This window comes from Carcharodon carcharias, chromosome 2 (assembly GCF_017639515.1).
Source record: "Carcharodon carcharias isolate sCarCar2 chromosome 2, sCarCar2.pri, whole genome shotgun sequence".
NCBI classification, from domain to species: domain Eukaryota; kingdom Metazoa; phylum Chordata; class Chondrichthyes; order Lamniformes; family Lamnidae; genus Carcharodon; species Carcharodon carcharias.
The window spans coordinates 5826784-5845174 of record NC_054468.1 but is presented as its reverse complement, the minus strand read 5'-3'; the positions used below and the strand labels follow the sequence as shown (position 1 = coordinate 5845174).

At 42.3% G+C, this 18391-nt stretch overlaps 1 protein-coding gene across 3 annotated transcripts in view; it reads right to left on the bottom strand.

The window, feature by feature from the left end:
• Window positions 1–1315: 1315 nt before the first annotated feature.
• tp63 (tumor protein p63) overlaps window positions 1316–18391 on the bottom strand; it is an 87872-nt gene continuing 70796 nt past the window's right edge. For 2 of the 3 annotated variants that reach the window (XM_041182697.1, XM_041182698.1), the window contains 4 exons: window positions 9135–9283; window positions 8011–8152; window positions 5036–5129; window positions 1316–3892 (listed from right to left, as the gene is read on the bottom strand). In XM_041182697.1, coding sequence (XP_041038631.1) covers window positions 3596–3892; window positions 5036–5129; window positions 8011–8152; window positions 9135–9283 — 682 coding nt within the window. In that variant the 3' untranslated portion in view covers window positions 1316–3595. Of the gene's footprint in view, window positions 3893–5035; window positions 5130–8003; window positions 8153–9134; window positions 9284–18391 lie in introns of all 3 variants that reach the window. The other variant, XM_041182699.1, reaches the window with a different exon arrangement.

The following is an 18391-nucleotide window of genomic DNA, read 5'->3' as shown; positions in this document are numbered from 1 at the left end:
TATTTTGCCTTGGCCCAATCTCCAGAGATTGTAATCATTGAGTGACAGTGCTCTGCCAGTGTTGGTGCACACACAGTTTGACTAAGTTACAGTAATGATTTATGCCACCTTAAACATTATGTATATTTATTTCTAAAAAAGATTCACAAAATGCTCCAATGACTTATATACAGCAATGTGAAATGAAGACTGACCGGCTATTTTATTACTCTCTCATCCCATTACAGACAAACTCCCAGTTAAAATTTTAATACAACCCATTTTAATATCTGCACAACGTTGAAATCTATCAAAGCCACAAAAATATGTTCTTAGAAGAGACTTTTGTTCTTTTTCTCTCTGATTGCACAGAATACATTTCAGATACATTCATGGGAAAACCTACAGGTGCTTCCGATAGTGCTTTATTTCTGCAATCATATCGGACAGGGAGCAGCCAAGTCCATAGTGGGGCAGTGTTGAGGGACGCTAAGGTACTTGCACACCCTGCCCTGTGTGAAATATTATTTCCTATTCTCCTTCCCTTTCGTTAATTTTCTGACTTCCTCCCAAATTTCATACAGTTCCAGCAGCCAGACTGGTCTGTGACATCTTGCCCAGTCTGCAGGAGTGAGCCCAGAGTATGAGCACTGGTAGGTTGTTTGACCACAGTGGGTGGGGGGAGCAGAGGAAATCAGAACTGAGCAAGGAGTCACCAGATAAAAGCAAAATACTGCGGATGCTGGAAATCTGGAACAAAAACAAAAATACCTGGAAAAGTTCAGCAGGTCTGACAGCGTCTGCAGAGAGGGATACAGTTGACAATTCGAGTCCGCATGACCCTTCATCAGAACTAAGACATATAGAAATGAGATGAAATATAAGCTGGTAGAAGGGGGTGGGACAGGAGAGCTCGATAGGGGGCCAGTGATAGATGGAGGCCAAGAAGAGACTGCCAAAGATGTCATAGACAAAAGGACAAAAGGGTGTTGATGGTGGTGATATTAGCTAAAAGATGTGCAAATGGGGACATTAAGGGAAGTAAGCTAGTGGCAGACGGCCACCTGCACTAGGGCCATCTGCCACTAGCTTGCCCTGCTTGCTTCCCTTAATGTCCCCATTAGCACATCCTTCCGATAACATCACCACCGTCAACACCCCTTTGTCCTTTTGTCTATGACATCTTTGGCAGTCTCTTCTTGGCCTCCACCTATCACTGGCCCCCTATCGAGCTCTCCTGTCCCACCCCCTTCTACTAGCTTATATTTCATCTCATTTCTATATGTCTTAGTTCTGATGAAGGGTCATACGGACTCGAATTGTCAACTGTATCCCTCTCCGTAGACGCTGTTAGACCTGCTGAGTTTTTCCAGGTATTTTTGTTTTTGTTCAAGGAGTCACCAGATATTGGTTTCTGAACAGGAACCGCTCCACACGGATTATGCCAAAATTTTATGAGATCTTAGAACTCTTTTGAAGTGCAATAAAATTGAAGGCAGCAAAAAGAGGGATAAAAAGAAGCAAAAGTGTCTCTGTTTGTCTGATTGTGGCTGCTAAACCCTAATTCACAGTTTGAGAGGAATTTCAATAACCTGAACCTCCTCAGCCAATAGCACCAAGCTCTTTGGAGTTCACCTGCAGGACAGCCTCAGTCGCTGTAGCAAAATACCAAGAGATGAATATAAAATAAAATGTTGAAATCTAGGACTCATACGTGAAACGGATTTACATACAGTAACACACAGGCTACCCCAGAACCAGGTTCAAGTGGAGAAGCAGAATGCTGCAGTGTGCAAGCAGTCATGATACAAGTGGTGGCTTCAGTCGAATCTAACTTCTCCCACCCCCACCCCTTCCACCAAATGAGAGCAGCACTGGGTGACAATGGTACAAAACTGGCAGTCACTTGTAGCTCTTCCAACTGGGTGTCTGGCTACCAGTGCCCTCAGAAAGCTCAATTATGATGCTGCCACTACCTAGTGCAGTTTACTGAGTAGCTATTGACCACTTAATTTAGCAGTGTAACTTCTAACCATCCAGATTGAACTTTTCCCTCCATTTACGTATTCTGCATGATATGAACTCTATACAGGCATCCTCAGTGAGGCAGTGAAAGTGATGCACAGCATGAAGATCCTAAACACCTCACCTGAATCACAGAGCCAGTGTACAATTTGTCACGTAAAGTTTTGAATTTCCTTACAAGGATAAAATTGTCATGAGTGAAAACAGGAAAGTCCAAGGAGAATGGAATTCTTTTACAATTGTGGACATGATTAGGGGGAAACCTTTTGAATGGCTTCAGGCCCAGATTCCAGCTAATGTCACATGCAATTGAAGGAGTGGTCTATGCTCCCCAGTGAAGTAGTTGAAACCTAACACCAATCTAGCGTTCCTTCAGACTGTGGCCAGCCCCACTAGGATCAGTACAATTTCACACATGCAACATCTGCAAATGAAATGCACAAAGTTGAGATGGATCTCAATATAAAATTCTGAAAAATTATAAAATTTGTTATCAGCGATTGACATGAAGCATTTTTTCCCCCTTTTAAATTTGAAGCTAACCTCACAACACAATTGTCAGTCAGGGCTGTATTCGTGAGCTTATACATCACAGCTTTGTAAGCGAAAGGGTTGACACCCCAACTTGAACTAACTGAGAACTGCATTCATTCAGCAGTGGTGAGTGTTTTCAATGATCCAGGATAAGCTGGCGTCGGGTCGTCTCATTGTCAACTCAAATTGCCCTGTCTGGCCTGATCACTGAGCTTATACAAGTTCAGTCAAAATCAAGTGCTTCCTGGGGTCACTCTTTGGAACAGAGGCACAGTTCGGCAGCCTGGACTCATAAGTGACCAGTGGCCAGGAACAAAATGGCAGTTTTGGTAGCAAATGTTTTAAAAGACAAACTATTTACTGAATCTAAATTAATTAAGGGTCCAAAGACCCACTTCCATGAGCTGAAATCATATGCCAGGCTGGGTGGTGGTAACTTAATGCTTAGCATGGTCACCACCATTAATAACAGAAAACAATGGCACTAATTACTGTCCTCCCTCACAGAGGCTGGTTGCTACTGTCATAGTGACTGCTAGTGCCATCTCACCACTCCTGACATCAGCCCAGGCTGTGGAATACCAAGTGCCGTTTCTGAAGTGCAAGATAACTAGGGATAGAGTGAGGAAGGAGGTATAACAACACCAAAAAGGTACATGTCAATTCACCTTCCTCACTCGCTCTGTACTTCCTCACGCTCTCACACATCCTTCTGCAATTGCAGATCCAATGCAAAAAAAATACCATGGATTAGAATGATCCTCTCTAAACAGGAAGAGATGCATAAATATGGCAGTTACAAATCCCATATAGCCCCTCAAGCACCCTATAAGCTTTGATACAGCTACCATATATGGGCAGTTGGGCTTAAGACAACAAAAATAGTAAAATAAAGACACAAAACAAAGTTGAGTAAGTGCAACCAATTTGAACACGAGTGAAATACTCAAAGTATAGATGCTTTGTTCTGACAGTGTCCCCTCGTATTGTTGTCATCAGTAGATATTTTTGGAACATTGTCTTTTGTGGTTTGATGTGGTCATGCCTCCAGCCCACCTCACTCGCCCTCCTCCTTGATCCGCTGTTTGCTGCGGCGTCCATCCACGTCAAACCCAAAATCGTTCCAATCATCGCGGGGGGGGAAGGAGATGGTCTGGCGCAGGGTGAAACGGACGGCGTCAATTACCCGCTCACCGCGCGTCTCATTCTGGGAGCCCATGCTGGCGGTGGAGGCACTGCTTGTGTTCCGCAAAAGCTGCGGGGGGTTTGTGAAGTCAAGGGTCTGCCTATGGTCCAATATTCCTTTCCAGATGGCGTGTCGGTACTGCTCAGGGATCTTAAGGCTGATCAGATCCTAATGACAATATAAAAAGGGAGGGTTTTAGTTACTTGGAGACAGTGAATCAGCAATCATTGTACAAGTTCACACTCCTGAAATGGAACTTTTTGTGGTGAGAGTGCAGGCTGGAAATTCAGCTAAGTGCGCCTGAGATTTTCCAGCTATTACTCTCCATTGGGAGCACAAACTTGTTTAGCTATCCCTTAGAAAACTTTGCAAAGCTTCAACTATGAAATAGAGGAAAAAAAAACAATTATGACCAATTCTTTTAATAAATTTAATCATGAGTTTTGCTATTTATGGCTCAGCCCTAGATACCCTGATCACAACCACAGGCTGGGACTATCCTCCCTTCCTTAAAGAGATATTAATGAATCAGTTGAGCTTTCATGACAATCTGACAGCTTCATCTCACCTTTACTAACACCACAACTGGCCCAATTTATTAAATCCAATTTCACAATTTTTGATGATAAGATTTGAATACAGACCTCTTCATTACAATAACTACTGCATTACCTGCCATACACCTAGAGTTTAACTCAAGGAGTTAGGAAACTCTGCCCCAGTATGCAGCATTTCACTGACCACTTTTTTGCATATCTAATCCTTCTAATATATAGTAAGTATTTCCAGCATTTTCTGCTTACATCCCCTCAAACACACAGCTGGTGGGTTGAGACTCTCTCAACCATCAAACAAATCAAAAGAAAAACATCGACCATTCTCTACCTTGTCCAAGGAAACTAAAATTACCAGGGGCAGATTTTCCTGCTCCAAACACTGTTGGGTCAGCTTAGAGAGGGGTGGGGGAAGGAAGGGAGGCAGCAACCCCTGGTTACTGTCCATTCGTTTAAACAAAGGATAGATGGGTGGGTGGGTGGAGCTCCCTAGAAGCCGTATGCTGCTTCTAGCCTGATGTTCACCTTTCACTGGGATCCAATAGTTGCAGAAATAGGGAAATAAATGCCTGAAGATTTTTAAAGCTGACTTAAATATTTGTTACTATCTTTTCCACTCAAAGTCCACGGCATTGAGGACTTTGTACAGACCCACATGTGGATTGGTTTGGTATTTCCACCAGTGTGGTGGTTTCAATGAAGATATGATGAGTGCTGGAGAGATCAGAAACATGAACTGGGAGGGGAAACTACTTACATCCATGGTAAAATGCTCGATCTGGTAAATATTCATCAACCCCTGGGTGGTGAAATACTCCAAACACGACGCACAGCCGGCCCTCGTCAGAAAGCTGCAAGTAGAGGTGGGGGCAATGGTCAGCACTGAACTCTGCTCAGGATCACAACTCTTTCGGGCAACTAAGAGATATACACTGACAGTATGAATTATCAAGGCAAGAAAACACAAAAGATGTAAAGTTCTTATACACATGTGTCTAAGAGGACTGGCATTTAAACACTGCCTCTGACAAACTCAGTGCGTCCCAAATAGCTGTACAACATATCAATGGCTTTTGAGGTGTAGTCACTGTTGTAATGTGGAGAACGCAGCAGCCAATTTCTGTACAGTGAGCTCCCACAAACAGCTCTGTGATAATGACCAGATAATCTGTTTTTGTGATGTCGATTGAGGGATAAATATTGGCCCTAGGAAGAAATCCGCTACTCATTTCCAAATTAGTGCCCTGAGATTTGGCACATTTACATCAGGGTGCAGACAAGGCTCTGGTTTAACATCTCATCTGAAAGACAACCCTTCTGACAATGCAGCACTCCTTCAGAACTGCACTGGGCGTGCCAACATGGATTATGTGCTCAAGCATCTGGAGTGGGGCTTGAACCCACGACCTTCTGACTCAAAGGTGAGAGAGCAGCAGGCTATTCAACTGCAGGGAGAATTTCAGTTGATCCTGACTCTCATTTTCAGCAGGGGTTCCAGTTTGGCAATGGGGAGCTGGGCCCCAGGTTAATTCTTCCCTCTCACAGTCCAGGAATAATTGGGCCAGTTACAGCACTCCTACCATTGCCTTAGCTAAGATCAGTTAACTCTGCATAGCCCAGGGATTCTGCAACCTCCTGGTCTGTGTAGATCAGTTCTGCACCCTTCCCTCGAAACGTTGCCACAAAGAAATAGCATTGAAATTTACAACATCCCTTTAAGTGCTCAGCAGTTTTTCATAACATGAATAATTTGAAGAGGATTAATTTACAGTGAAGCTGGTCTCTTCAGTCCAGATTCATATATTTAAGAGTTACAGTCACGAATATTTGGATTTCCAGGAGGCATTCGATAAGGTACCACATAAAAGGTTATTGCACAAGATAGGAGCTCATGACATTGGGGGTAATGTATTAGCATGGACTGAGGATTGGTTAACACACAGAAGGCAGAGACGGGATTAATGGGACTTTTTCAGGTTGGAAAGACGTAACTAGCAGATTGCCACAAGGGATCAGTCCTAGGGCCTCAATTATTTACTATCTATATTAATGGCTTGGAGGAGGGAACAGAGTGTAATGTATCCAAATTCGCTGACAATACAAAAATAAGTGGGAGGGCAATTTGTGATGTGGACATAAGGAATCTGCAAGGGGATATAGAGACAGGTTGAGTGAGTGTGCAAGAACTTGGCAGATGGAGTTTAATGTAGGAAAGTGTGAGGTCATGCACTTTGGTAGGAAAATTCAAAAGGCAGACAATTATTTAAATGGAGAGAGAGACTTCAAAAAAGTGCAGTGCAGAGGGATCTGGGTGTTCTTGTGCATGAAACACAAAAAGTTAGCATGCAGGTGCAGCAAGTAATTAAGGTGGCAAATGGAATTTTGGCCTGTATTGCTAGGGGGTTGGAGTTTAAAAATAGGGAAGTCTTGTTACAACTGTATAGGGTGTTGGTGAGGCCGCTCCTGGAGTACTATTGTCAATTTTGGTCCCTGTATTTAAGAAAGGATATACTGGCATTGCAGGCAGTTCGAAAGAGATTCACTAGGCTGATTCCTGGGGCGAAGGGGTTGACTTATCAAGAATGGCTAAACAGGTTAGGCCTTCATTCATTAGAGTTTAGAAGAATGAGAACATACAATATTCTGAGGGGGCTTGACAGGGCAGATATTGAGAAGATGCTTTCACTAGTGGGGGAATCTCAAACTAGGGGAAATAGTTACAGAATAAGGGGCACTCATTTAAAACTGAGGTGTGAAGGAACTTCTTCTCTCAGAGTATTAAATGACTGGAATTCTCTACTCCAGAGAGTTGTAAACGCTAGATCACTGGAAGTATTTAAAGAGGAGGTAGATAGATTTTTGAAATATCGGGGAGTTGAGGGCTATGAGGAGCTGGAACGAAAGAGGAGTTGAGGCCTGGGGCAGATCAGCCATGATCGTATTGAATAGTGGAGTAGGCTTGAGGGGCTGAATGGCCTACTCCTGCTCCTATCTCTTATGTTCTTATGAATAGGCTGCAACTTAAAAGGCACAGGAACAAAGTGACAATAAAATAGATAAAAAGCAATTAATCAAAAAATTATTACATAGATTAGATTTACTTCTGGGGTGCAGTGGGTGGTGGTTGGGGGGGCGGGGGGTGAAATTTGTGCCTTTGTGGGTTGGAAGTGATCTATGCAGACTCTGGTTAGAAGAGATTATTTTGTACATTAATACTTTGTTTATACACTAATTCGCAAATAGTTCCAGTTAGAAAACATATCTTGGGGTGTTGATTTGTGATTCATTTGCCAGTAAAGCAACAATTCTGAGAACAGCAATTCCAACACATCAGGTCCCACAAAATTCAAGCAGGGTTATGCAGCTGGCAAGAATGTGGGTGCAAATAGGGCTGGTTTATCAGGGCTCAGGGATCGCATTGGTGTACGGTCTCCAGTTTGAATACCCTGAAAGATCAGAACATGGGCTTCTTGTAACTGTAATTACAAGGCTGCTTGAGACCAGTGAAAACCCAAGACATAGTTTTTGTGATGTTCACGGTTCAGGAGATGAACTAGAGCTCATCACGTTAAAAAGTAAATCCATATTCAGATTTCACCGTGAGATTAATCCAATTGGGAAACAAATTGATGGTTTGGAATATCACAAGCAAGGATTGCTTTGTGGCTCCACAAAGATCCACTCTATGTAAACTAGTTCTAAAAAGAAAGTAATCTAATCACCACCTCTGACCTGGAGATACTGTTGTCAGACGGGTAAGGTGGAGGAGGCGTGCAGTGCGAAGTCGATGCCATTGGTGAAGGCAATCCTTGCGTGGGACTCAACCCGTTCATGTCTCCATTCATCTGCATCGGGACATTCATCATCTGAGGGACTGAGGAAACAAAAGAATTGATCAGAATCATCCTTCATCCCACTTCCAAGCAGCTTTATGTTCAAGATAATCCACCCACCCAGCCCATCACAGCCTCTGCATCACACTGTGCACTCATACAACAAATGTGACCTGGACTGGATATGGGCAACTTTAATTAGTTTCCTTTCCACCAGGAGATAACTGAATGCAGGAGCATTATGAGAGGGAAGTGCACTCATGATACTTGGCTGATACTCATGAGCTACCTTGTTAACACATGTTGCACAGTTTGTAGAAAGTGGGGCGCAGCACACCTCCTGCAGCTTTTTATATTATACATTAGCTAAGTCACCATATTAAAACGAAGATAGCTGACAGATAAGAGTGCTGACTTATTTGCTGGGGTTACTTTGATTCTCCATCTTATCCAATTATTTCTCAGTTCTTCCAGACAGGTGCATGAGACAAGCAGTTTTTAGATAAAGCCCTCTGGGTACAATTACCCAATCTCTCCTCTACCCCACTTCCTCTTCGTACAATTAGTGACAGTGACAGAAACTGGTCCTGGGGAAAATCAAATAGGAACCAGGTCTCTGGCCCTAGCTTTTGTTATCAAGATCCCTGGGTCACCGGCTATGGCATTAAGGTTGGAGGGTAAAGGAGATGTTCGGGCTACACCCAGCCTGGGCTTTAGTTTACAGTCGATTATGGTGAGGAGCAAAGACTAGGAGTGAGAAGAAGTTCCACTGTTTTAAGAGTAGGAAATGGTACATTAAGTCTTGATTTCAGGGCTGTGAGGATGTGCAGGATTTTCAGCTTAGAAGAAACAATGATTGGAGTACTGCGAATGAGGAAAGAAAGAAGAAAGGTTGCAAGAGATTAGATGAAGGATCACCCATCACATAAGCATAAGCCCAAAATGTAGAATAGTCTCTCCAGGTAAGAGAGTAGTGAAGTATTGGATGAAGTCATGTTTCCTAAGTGTCTCCTAGGTTCTTACCCATACTTCCTGGCATGGGGGCCTGTGCGAGTGCATTGCGCTGTGGGCTGATGAGCTGGCTGACCGATGGTAATTTGTTCCCCATGGTGGCCATTTTATTCATTGGTGGTGGAGAGGGCCCAAAGGATTGCTGTGATTGCATCGATGGCCTGAAAAAGAGAAATGGCAAAATAGTTCAAATGCAGACCTTATTTTAAAATAACACCCACCACTTCCACAAAGTGTTATTAATACACAAATTCACCAAGATACCAGTAAATCCAGTTACATTATTGGAGAAATCACAGCATTGTGAGGTGTCACTCAGCCCTTTGTGTCTGTGTGGGTGCTGGCTCTCTTTGGAGCTATTGACTATAATCCCATTTCACTGCTTTGCCTCATATCCTTCAAAATTTGACCTCACATTCGTACAGTTCCCCCTTGAATACGAGGACTGACTTGACTTCAACAGGCTCTTTTAAAAACAGATTCCACACTCTACAGCCCTTTGCAATAAAACCATTCCTTCAATCTTCCCTTCAGGCTTCCAGCACTAATTCTGAGTTGTGCCTCTGTCTACTGATTCACTGCTCAATGCAGCTCCTGACTGACCCACTGTTGTGTAGACAATGCAAAGCCCAAGGTCATCTTTCCCATGGGAATTGGAATACACCTGCTCTACTTGTTTATAGCAGTTGCTACAGTTGAAGTTGAGCTTGCAAATATTTAAAGAAGCCTTCCATTTTATTAATGTTTCAGGCACGGGTACCTACCATTAAATTACTGAGATGTCAACAAATGTCACAACCATTTTGCCAACCCTCAGGACTAAGATGAAAGACAAATTAATTGGTTTTAGTAATGTTGGTTAGGCATGAATATTGCCTCAGGACACTGGGCAGAATGAGGAAGAGCATGGGCAAAGTGCAGGATCCCCAGTATAACTTCTCAATAAAGACGACACCTCCAGCATTGCAGCACTCCCTCTCGAAATGCTGAATGCAAGTCATGGAAAGGGGTGCAAACCCACAAATTTCTTACTTAGTCAGAAGTTCTGCTGGGGTTTCTAGTTCTGAATGGCATCCAGCAACTCCTGTTGCTTGCAGACTCTTGGTGAAGAGAGGACGAGGTTCTGCTGTAATTTCCCTGCCCACAAGCCACAGTCACAGATGGTCAGGTGGCTATTGAACTGCCTGGGAAATTGCATTCTAGTAATGAGTCAACATCTTCAGCAGCAATAGGAGGGTTGAAAGATGCATATAAACGCACAATGTGTTTTTTTTCATTTCAGCTTTTACTAAATTTATTAACAACCTCTCTGGTATGCCCAATCTCACAACTGTGCTGCTGAAATTTGTACATAAGCACTCTAGACACTGCTCAGTGGCTTCCTTTTCAGATAAATCCTTGTTCCCCATCCTGTGCTTCTCATAAAATGATTTAATGATTTGCTACTGAGGGCTGTGGAGCTGCTTCTCTACAACAATGCAACCAAGAAACACTTCACACGGGCTCCAGTTGCCGGATTTATTTAAAAGATCAAGTACAGGTTTCAGCATCAATCCAGCAGGTACACAATTACCCCATACTGAAAAACAGTCAAAAAGACCAGCTTAAAAAAAAACACAGAACACCTTCACAGAGGAACTCATCTGGCCAGCAGCAACCAGGCGACACAACATTCCAGAGGTTTGATTCTATAGTTGTGTCAGCCAAGGGAAGGAAAAAGATTGCACATAACAAATGTAGAGGTTCAGGTAAATAGTCTCTGGGACAACTTGACTTCCAGTGCAATGACTGAGATTCTGCAAACAGTTACTGCATACATTTGTACCACGCCTTTGGTGATGGGAAACTTCAGAAACAAGGCATGTAGATGACTGCAAGATTTATTAGGTTCATTCTTTTTAATTGTGGTTGAACACCCTTTATTTTTACTTCCGGTCCTATAGCCCTGTCAATGGGAGTAGGAGTGTGACCCTGCCCAGGACAATTCTCCATTTGCCTTCACTCCATATGGGGGAGCTGCACAGACAGCTGAGAGTGACAGCTGGGACAGGGCCAGAACCTGCTCAAGAGCCACTGTACATGGTGCTTTTGAAATGCTGAAGGGGTAAGACTAGACACCGTTTGGTGCAGTCTTCATGGGCTCACCTCTAAATTGGTGCGAGTCAAACCTCTCTGTGGGGGACCCCTTGAAAATATCAAGACCCTCCCGAGAACACTGTTCCATCTTCAGAAAAGCAGCATTAACTATCCAGGGGATAACAGCTGCAGAAAATGTAGAGTGTGCAGAAGTACCTAGTAATACATCAACAAGTAGGGGGAAACTAAAAGATCTGGATCATGGAATTATTACTCTCCTGGTAGATCCAGTCTGAACCGGACATCAAACTAAATATGTCAGACTCCCGCTGTCTTCCCTAAAGCTTTGAGAAACCAGAGGTTCCAGTCTAAAGATTCCTTAATGCTCAATACTGGCTGAAGAAAGGAGCTATGCAGGGTCACAGCCAGAGGGCCAGATTTATATTAAAAATGGGCGGATTTCCCAATAACATGGGAAAAATGTTACTGAATGGTATATTTTAGAGGAAGATTCGAGACTAGATCAGGGAGGGGAAAATAAAGAGAAATTAAAAACTAATAAAAAGTGCAGCCAACTGCTTGATGTCATCACTAACATTATTTTGTAACATATGTCTCAGTTCATGCATAATGTGCAATAAAATCAAAAAATATGTACAATAGAATTGGAATCTCTGACACAAGGCCAGCTTATGTCTCCTCACATCACACATGATGACATAGATTATAGTCACCCATCACACAATGTGTCTCAGATAACAGGACAGGATCTGTCAGTGTGGAACTGGCGTGAAGTGGAACCACAATCTTTCCTATTCTGTAGCTCACTACTTGGCCGCTCTGCCTAAGGTATTGGGCAAAAACCACGACTGAGCCCAAGTGGCTCAGTTCACTGCATATGGTCCCAGATTCCAGCACTGGAGTTCTCAACATTTGGATCTCTCACCATTGGTGCCTTTAGCTGGGTTGAATGAAAAATGATAATGCTAAGAAATCATCAGAGAACACAGTAATTTCTTAGACTGTTATCATATTTAAAATAAATCATGAATCTAACTGCAAACTTTCCCTAAACCCAACTCCCCAATCATACCCCTCTCCCGTTTTCCTGAGACCAATGACTCAGATTAGGATACAGTTCCACTGGTGCCCATTCGAGTGACCATTCTTCACATGAGGTTGGATGGTGCAAGTATGATTCAGTATGGCTCATACTGAGTATGACCCGGTGTATGTCCGAGTCTGTGTGGGTCAGTATAACTCAGTACCATACTATGTACACCCGGGTGTGTGCGGGTCAGTATAACTCTGGATCATACTATACACGTGGGTCAGTATAACTCAGTACCTTACTATACACCCGAGTCTATGCGGGTCAGTATAACTCAGTATCATACTTTACACCTGAGTGTGTGTGGGTCAGTATAACTCAGTATCATACTATACACCCGAGTCTATGCGGGTCAGTATAACTCAGTATCATACTGTGCATTTACCCATTAGCTGGTTTCTTCCCAAATTCAGAGGAATCAACCTACATTTATTGTTTCCCTCTTTTGTTTAAACAGAGCTGGTCCCCTCGGTGATATCATGGGTTCAATAATGCTGTGGGTCCAAACTGCAATCCATTCAATGATAACATGGATTCTATTCTAGATATTTCTAGAAGGATTGCTGAAATTCAGCATCATGATATCAATAGAATGGGATCACCAACTTAAAACATGGCAATACAATTGGAAGGTTACTCCAATAGTCAGGATTTCAAAGCTTACTGCAATAGAATAGAGGATTACTTAGGAATTTACCCGAAAAGACTCCGAAACAAGACCACAATACATCTGTCCTTGATCTGACTGAGTTATATAGCTGCAGTACACTACCCATACTTCAATACTGGGTAAAACATTAAAATACATGCTTAGTTCATAAAATAATTTCCTGAAATATTCTCTCCTGTTGTCTATAAACAGTGTGCAAATATCAGCTACTTTTGGTTCAAAAGCATTCATTTCTCACCAATTTGTGCAAAGAAAAAGCAGATTGTTGAAGAATTATAAAGCACAAGGTTGATGGGGTTCACTTGGGTGTTCTTTGTCTGTGTCACTTCATATTAACATGCTCTTTAATTCTTGGACAAAAATCCAATATACACGTCAAAATACTATATTCTTCAAGTGTTGGTTTTTCTCTTCTGTCTGCATTTTAAATAACTAAACAGGTCTGAAAACAGAGCAAGAACCCTATAATTTGTCTAGGTTCTACTGCAGGCATCATTCCAGACTCTTCTCATGAAAGGGAGCACTTCTTTTTTGACCTAGTTTATTTACTTAGTTCCTCTGTCAGCTTTAACTACAGACGAGGTGCAATGTGTCATGGTCATGGTACTGGATTAGTGATCAGGAGATTGACTGTTCAACCCTCAGCCAGCAAATTTGGTCATTTTTGGATTGGCAACAGGAGGGGAAAAAACAATGACCATGAGAAATTGAACAGAATCACTCACGTCCTTCAGGGAGCAGTGCCTGCCATCCTTACCTGGCCTGCCCTACACCAGTCCCGCATGTCAGGCTTGACTTTTCAAGCCACATTTATTATTCTCCCCTGAGGAAATCAATTCCAAACAAGACTGGCAGCTTCAGACAGCAAAACATTACACATTCTTTTTCTTTCCACAGGAGAGGAGATTTGATGGAGGTATTCAAAATCATGAGGGGTTGGGATAGAGCAGATAGGCAGAAACTGTTCCCATTGGTGGAAGGATTGAGAGTCAGTGGACACAGATTTAAGGTAATTGGCAAAAGAAGCAATGGCGACATGAAGAGAAACTTTTTCAACTGAGTGATTGGGATCTGGAATGCACAGAGTGTATGGTGGAGAAAGGGTCAATTGAGGCATCCAAGAGGGAATTGAATTATCAGAAAAGGAACACTGTGCAGAGCTATGGGAAGAAGGTAGGGGAATGGGACTAAGTGAATTGCTCCTTCAGAGGGCCAGCACAAACATGGGCTGAATGGTCTCCTTCTGTACTATAGCCAGTGTGTGATGCTATGAGTAGAGTTACATTATTAATATAGGCCATCATACTAAACCAGGGATGCTGTAATCAGTAGAGATGAAACAAAGATCTTGCCAAAATGGCACTCCCTCATACACACTGGACTTCATACCTATCAATTGTTACTGCTTATATTCCTTGATTTCAAATTCCCACTCTAGCTCACATTTGGGAATGTTTAGTGCAGGGTACCATTTTACCAGAGCAGGCTGCTACACAGGGGAAGAATGAATAACCTGGGAGTGCAGTTTTCTCTTCCACTTTTAAAACCTTCCTGTCCAGAAGATGGGCACCAACCGATTCCTCACAGTTGCTCATAAATCCAACTGTGCACACATTGTGATCTTGTTTTCCTGCAACATCTTCCTTCCACAACATGCCTTAGACATCTTCCCTATCCCTTAATATAATTTAATGCTGGGATACATGAGAAACATTGACTTAGTGGCTGCTACAGTGAGCCAATCTGGGGAGAGCCCTCCTCCTGATCAAACTAGATAACTAACTTGCATTTTTCAGAAATATATGCTTTATTTAACTTTCACATCACTGAACAGGTAAAATAACTAGGGTGTGAGAAAATAGGAATTTGGATCAGAAACACAATGACTACAATGAAGAACTAAGAGCTGGTCAGAGATACCAAGAATTACCTTTATCCCTTCTTTTGTAAAACAGTAGGTGCTTATGGGCAAATTGTCTACCCCTGCCTTGTATCACGATGAAACCATGTCCCGTACAATAAAACCATTCAATGTGCTACTATATATCAGATTACAAACAGGAAACTCTTGCTACTCTTAATCTCTGCAGTCGCATTAGCAGAGAGATGTTAATAAATCAATACTTCACATTTTGGCCACACGAGCAAGATTCGGATCTTAAATGAGGCTGTGCTCTTACAGCAGGACAACCCCCTTTTCATACTTGAATAAATCCCAGTGATGGGATGTGAGCATAAATTAAGGATTTAAAAAACTGGCGGGGAACAATACTAAAAGCCCAAACGTTGCAATAGCTGCAATGATGATATTCTGCAGATGCTCAGGGCCCGCGGCTCTTAGAGCTCTGGAATGCAGAAAGTGACTCCTGAAGCTTAACCCCAAATTAAACAGGTGCAAATTACACCTGCAGATCAGCAACTGGGAACCATTTCAACCGCCCCAGCCCATCGCCAAATCTTCCACAAAGATTTCTGCAAGTTCCACTTGGGATGCTGCAGCACATTTTGCAGCAAGATATGGAAACCTCGCTGATCACAGGGAAAGAGCAGTTTAAGGGACTGGTTTCACTTCTTCTAAATTCCAAAGGTGGTTCTTGACGAGTTCAGAAAGTCTCAAGAATTAGGCTTGCGGGCTTTGGGATTTAATCATCCACTTTCCATTGTCCCTGTAAAACTGTTCTGGATGCTGAATTAAAGTGTGGGGGAAGGCCTGTTACTTAGTTGGTGCTTCTGCACAAGGCAACTTTTGGTTTTTGTTTACAGACAGGAAACTACTAAAGCTGTTTGAAAGTTTTCCATTCTCAATCTTATGCCACCTAAATGGCAATGTTTGAACAGAAGGGGAAGTGCCCTGTTAGCCGAAGATACTTGACACAATTACCATTTTCAATGAGTATTAAATGTCACAAAGCAAAGTTCGCATATTCTTTGTACTGCATTATTATATTATATTCAGATTTTGAAGAAGTTCTTTTTAGGAATTGGTTATGAAACAATTTAATTTCAAAAATGAGTGTTATAGGTATAGGGTTGTAAAGGAAAATTAGTCAGCCTGCTGTGGAGTTGCACACAGGGATTCAAGACCTAGATGTGTCTTCAGGTGAAACAGGGTTGGAGTATATTGAAAACTGGAACAGACCAGTTTCTGCCCTTACTTTTATATTTATATCATAAATTCCCATGTCCACATTTATAATTAAACAGTCTATGTCAAACTTGTCATGCAGCAATCCCATCCTTCTACCAGTGCAGCAGCTCTACCAGAAACAAGGTCAGGAAGTTTTGGAAAAAGTTCACAGGAAGCACATGTAGATGTAAAATTGTTAATATAGTGATGGGGTTATATTTTAAATTAGTTCTTCTGAAATAGTTCGTTTCTCCTGTCGAGTGGATAGTCCTCCTCACAATGAAACATAATGGGCGATGGTCACAAAGTCATAAGCACGTTTCAGACAATTTCAATTTGTTAAAGTGCGAAATATTTTCACCTCGAGATGTTACATGAAGTAACCATGTTTTGTGTTTCTGAACTACTGGTTCAGAACTACTGTGGGCAAAGTAGTATTCATTGTCCAGCCCTAGTTCCACAAGAGCATTAAATTGATAGTTGGGGTGTGGGCAGGTCCAGTGCCAATCCAGAAATTACCAGATTGAGTTTGACCTCTGGCTTGCTAATCCAGAACCATAACCACTTACAACATACATGTTGTACTAGGGAAGTAGTCACTGTGTGTGGTGCACTCACTGGAATGGAACTTAATGTCACATCAGAAGGAGTGCAACAGAAATAACTGCTTACAAACTGCCTGCAACAAACAGATGTGAAATACTAAAATCGGTAACAAGTGCTAACTGAAGGACACCAGTAAATGCCAGAAGATTTCCTCTTGCAGCATTTGGGAACTGTAGGCCTCTTCACAATCCAATGAACACTAGGTTCTTGTGTCACTTGAAGTGGAATATGTTTCCCTTTTAAACCACTTCAACTCAGTCCATAGGTAATTCCCTTTTATAAATAATGGAAGGTTTGAGCTGTGCTCTCTTCGCTCCACCCCCCTTTTCCCAGGTTATGTAAGGTGTTCTCAGTCTGTACACATTCGGACGTTTTCTCCTTCATCAACAGCCTTTTGCCACTGTTTGACTCCAAGTGTTCGTTTTGAAAGCAGGCCTTGAGCAGACTGGAGAGGGGGGACCGGAGAAAGAGAGAGAAAGAGAAAAGAAAACAACCAATAAGGATTGAGAGACTTAACCCCAAGTCTTAGACTTGCCCATCTTCATGATCATGACAATTTCCTGTGGAAGAGATTGTGGTTTTGAACAGATTAATTTGGATAGACTCGCTTCAGCTGGGCTCATATTTTAAGGGTGTTGTCAAACTACTCCACAACAGAAGATGAAACCACTGCAGGAACTGAAGGGGATTTAAGCTTCAGAGACCTGGTTCAACTACTGACATCACTCCATGCAAATTCCTGGTTTCACCTTGTTCAGTGCCCACGAAATGCAGTTAACTGAATCACTTGGACAATACCCAAGTGCCAAGATCATTACACTATGGTTACCAGTAAAGGCTCTGGGATTGGGGCACCAGGTATTGGTTTAATTTGTATATGCCTTATAACTGCAAGCCTGACAACCAAAGGGCTTGAATGCAGATTTTTAAAAAGGACACACCATTCGATTTCAGGTTCTGAACACTTTAAGGGCAATGGCACTAAAACAAGGCAATAAAATTCCTAGTCGCTGTTGTTGGGTGCAGATTCTATTGCATTATCCATAAGGAAATGTCCCTTTATTTAATACTTTTAAATGTATAGAAGATAAAGATTTTAAAAATGCTGTCACTGTAAACTAATATTGATATGTGCATCACTGTTGAGTAAGGGTAATAAAGAACATGGAACAAAGGCACATAAATGGAGCTGAACTACAGATCAGCCATGATCTGGCTGAATGGTAGAACAGGCTCGAGGGGCTGAATGGCCTCCTCATTACCATTTCCCAAGAATAGAAACATCCTCAAAAAATTCTAAGCATGCCAAGAATGCGATTGTGACAGTTTACCTAAATCCTGCACGCAGTCCCTGAAATAGAGGGACCTGTTATCTTGGTAACATGGCACACACACACACATTATTTGCTGTGCCTTCAGACATCCAGAGATATCCATGTGCCACTCATTATCACTTACCACAAATCTGAGAGTTTGGAAACATTTTGTTTTAAAAACCAGTTAAGACAGAGTCTCGAAAATTGTACTAGCACCTGGCCAGTGCAGCACAGCTCACATCATTGGCAATAAGTTTCTCAGCAGCCAATGTGGCAACTAATTTGCACTCCAAACTGATCATGGGACACTGGCCCCATCATCAGCCGAAACCTCTGGATACTGATTGTTGCAACAGCAAGTAT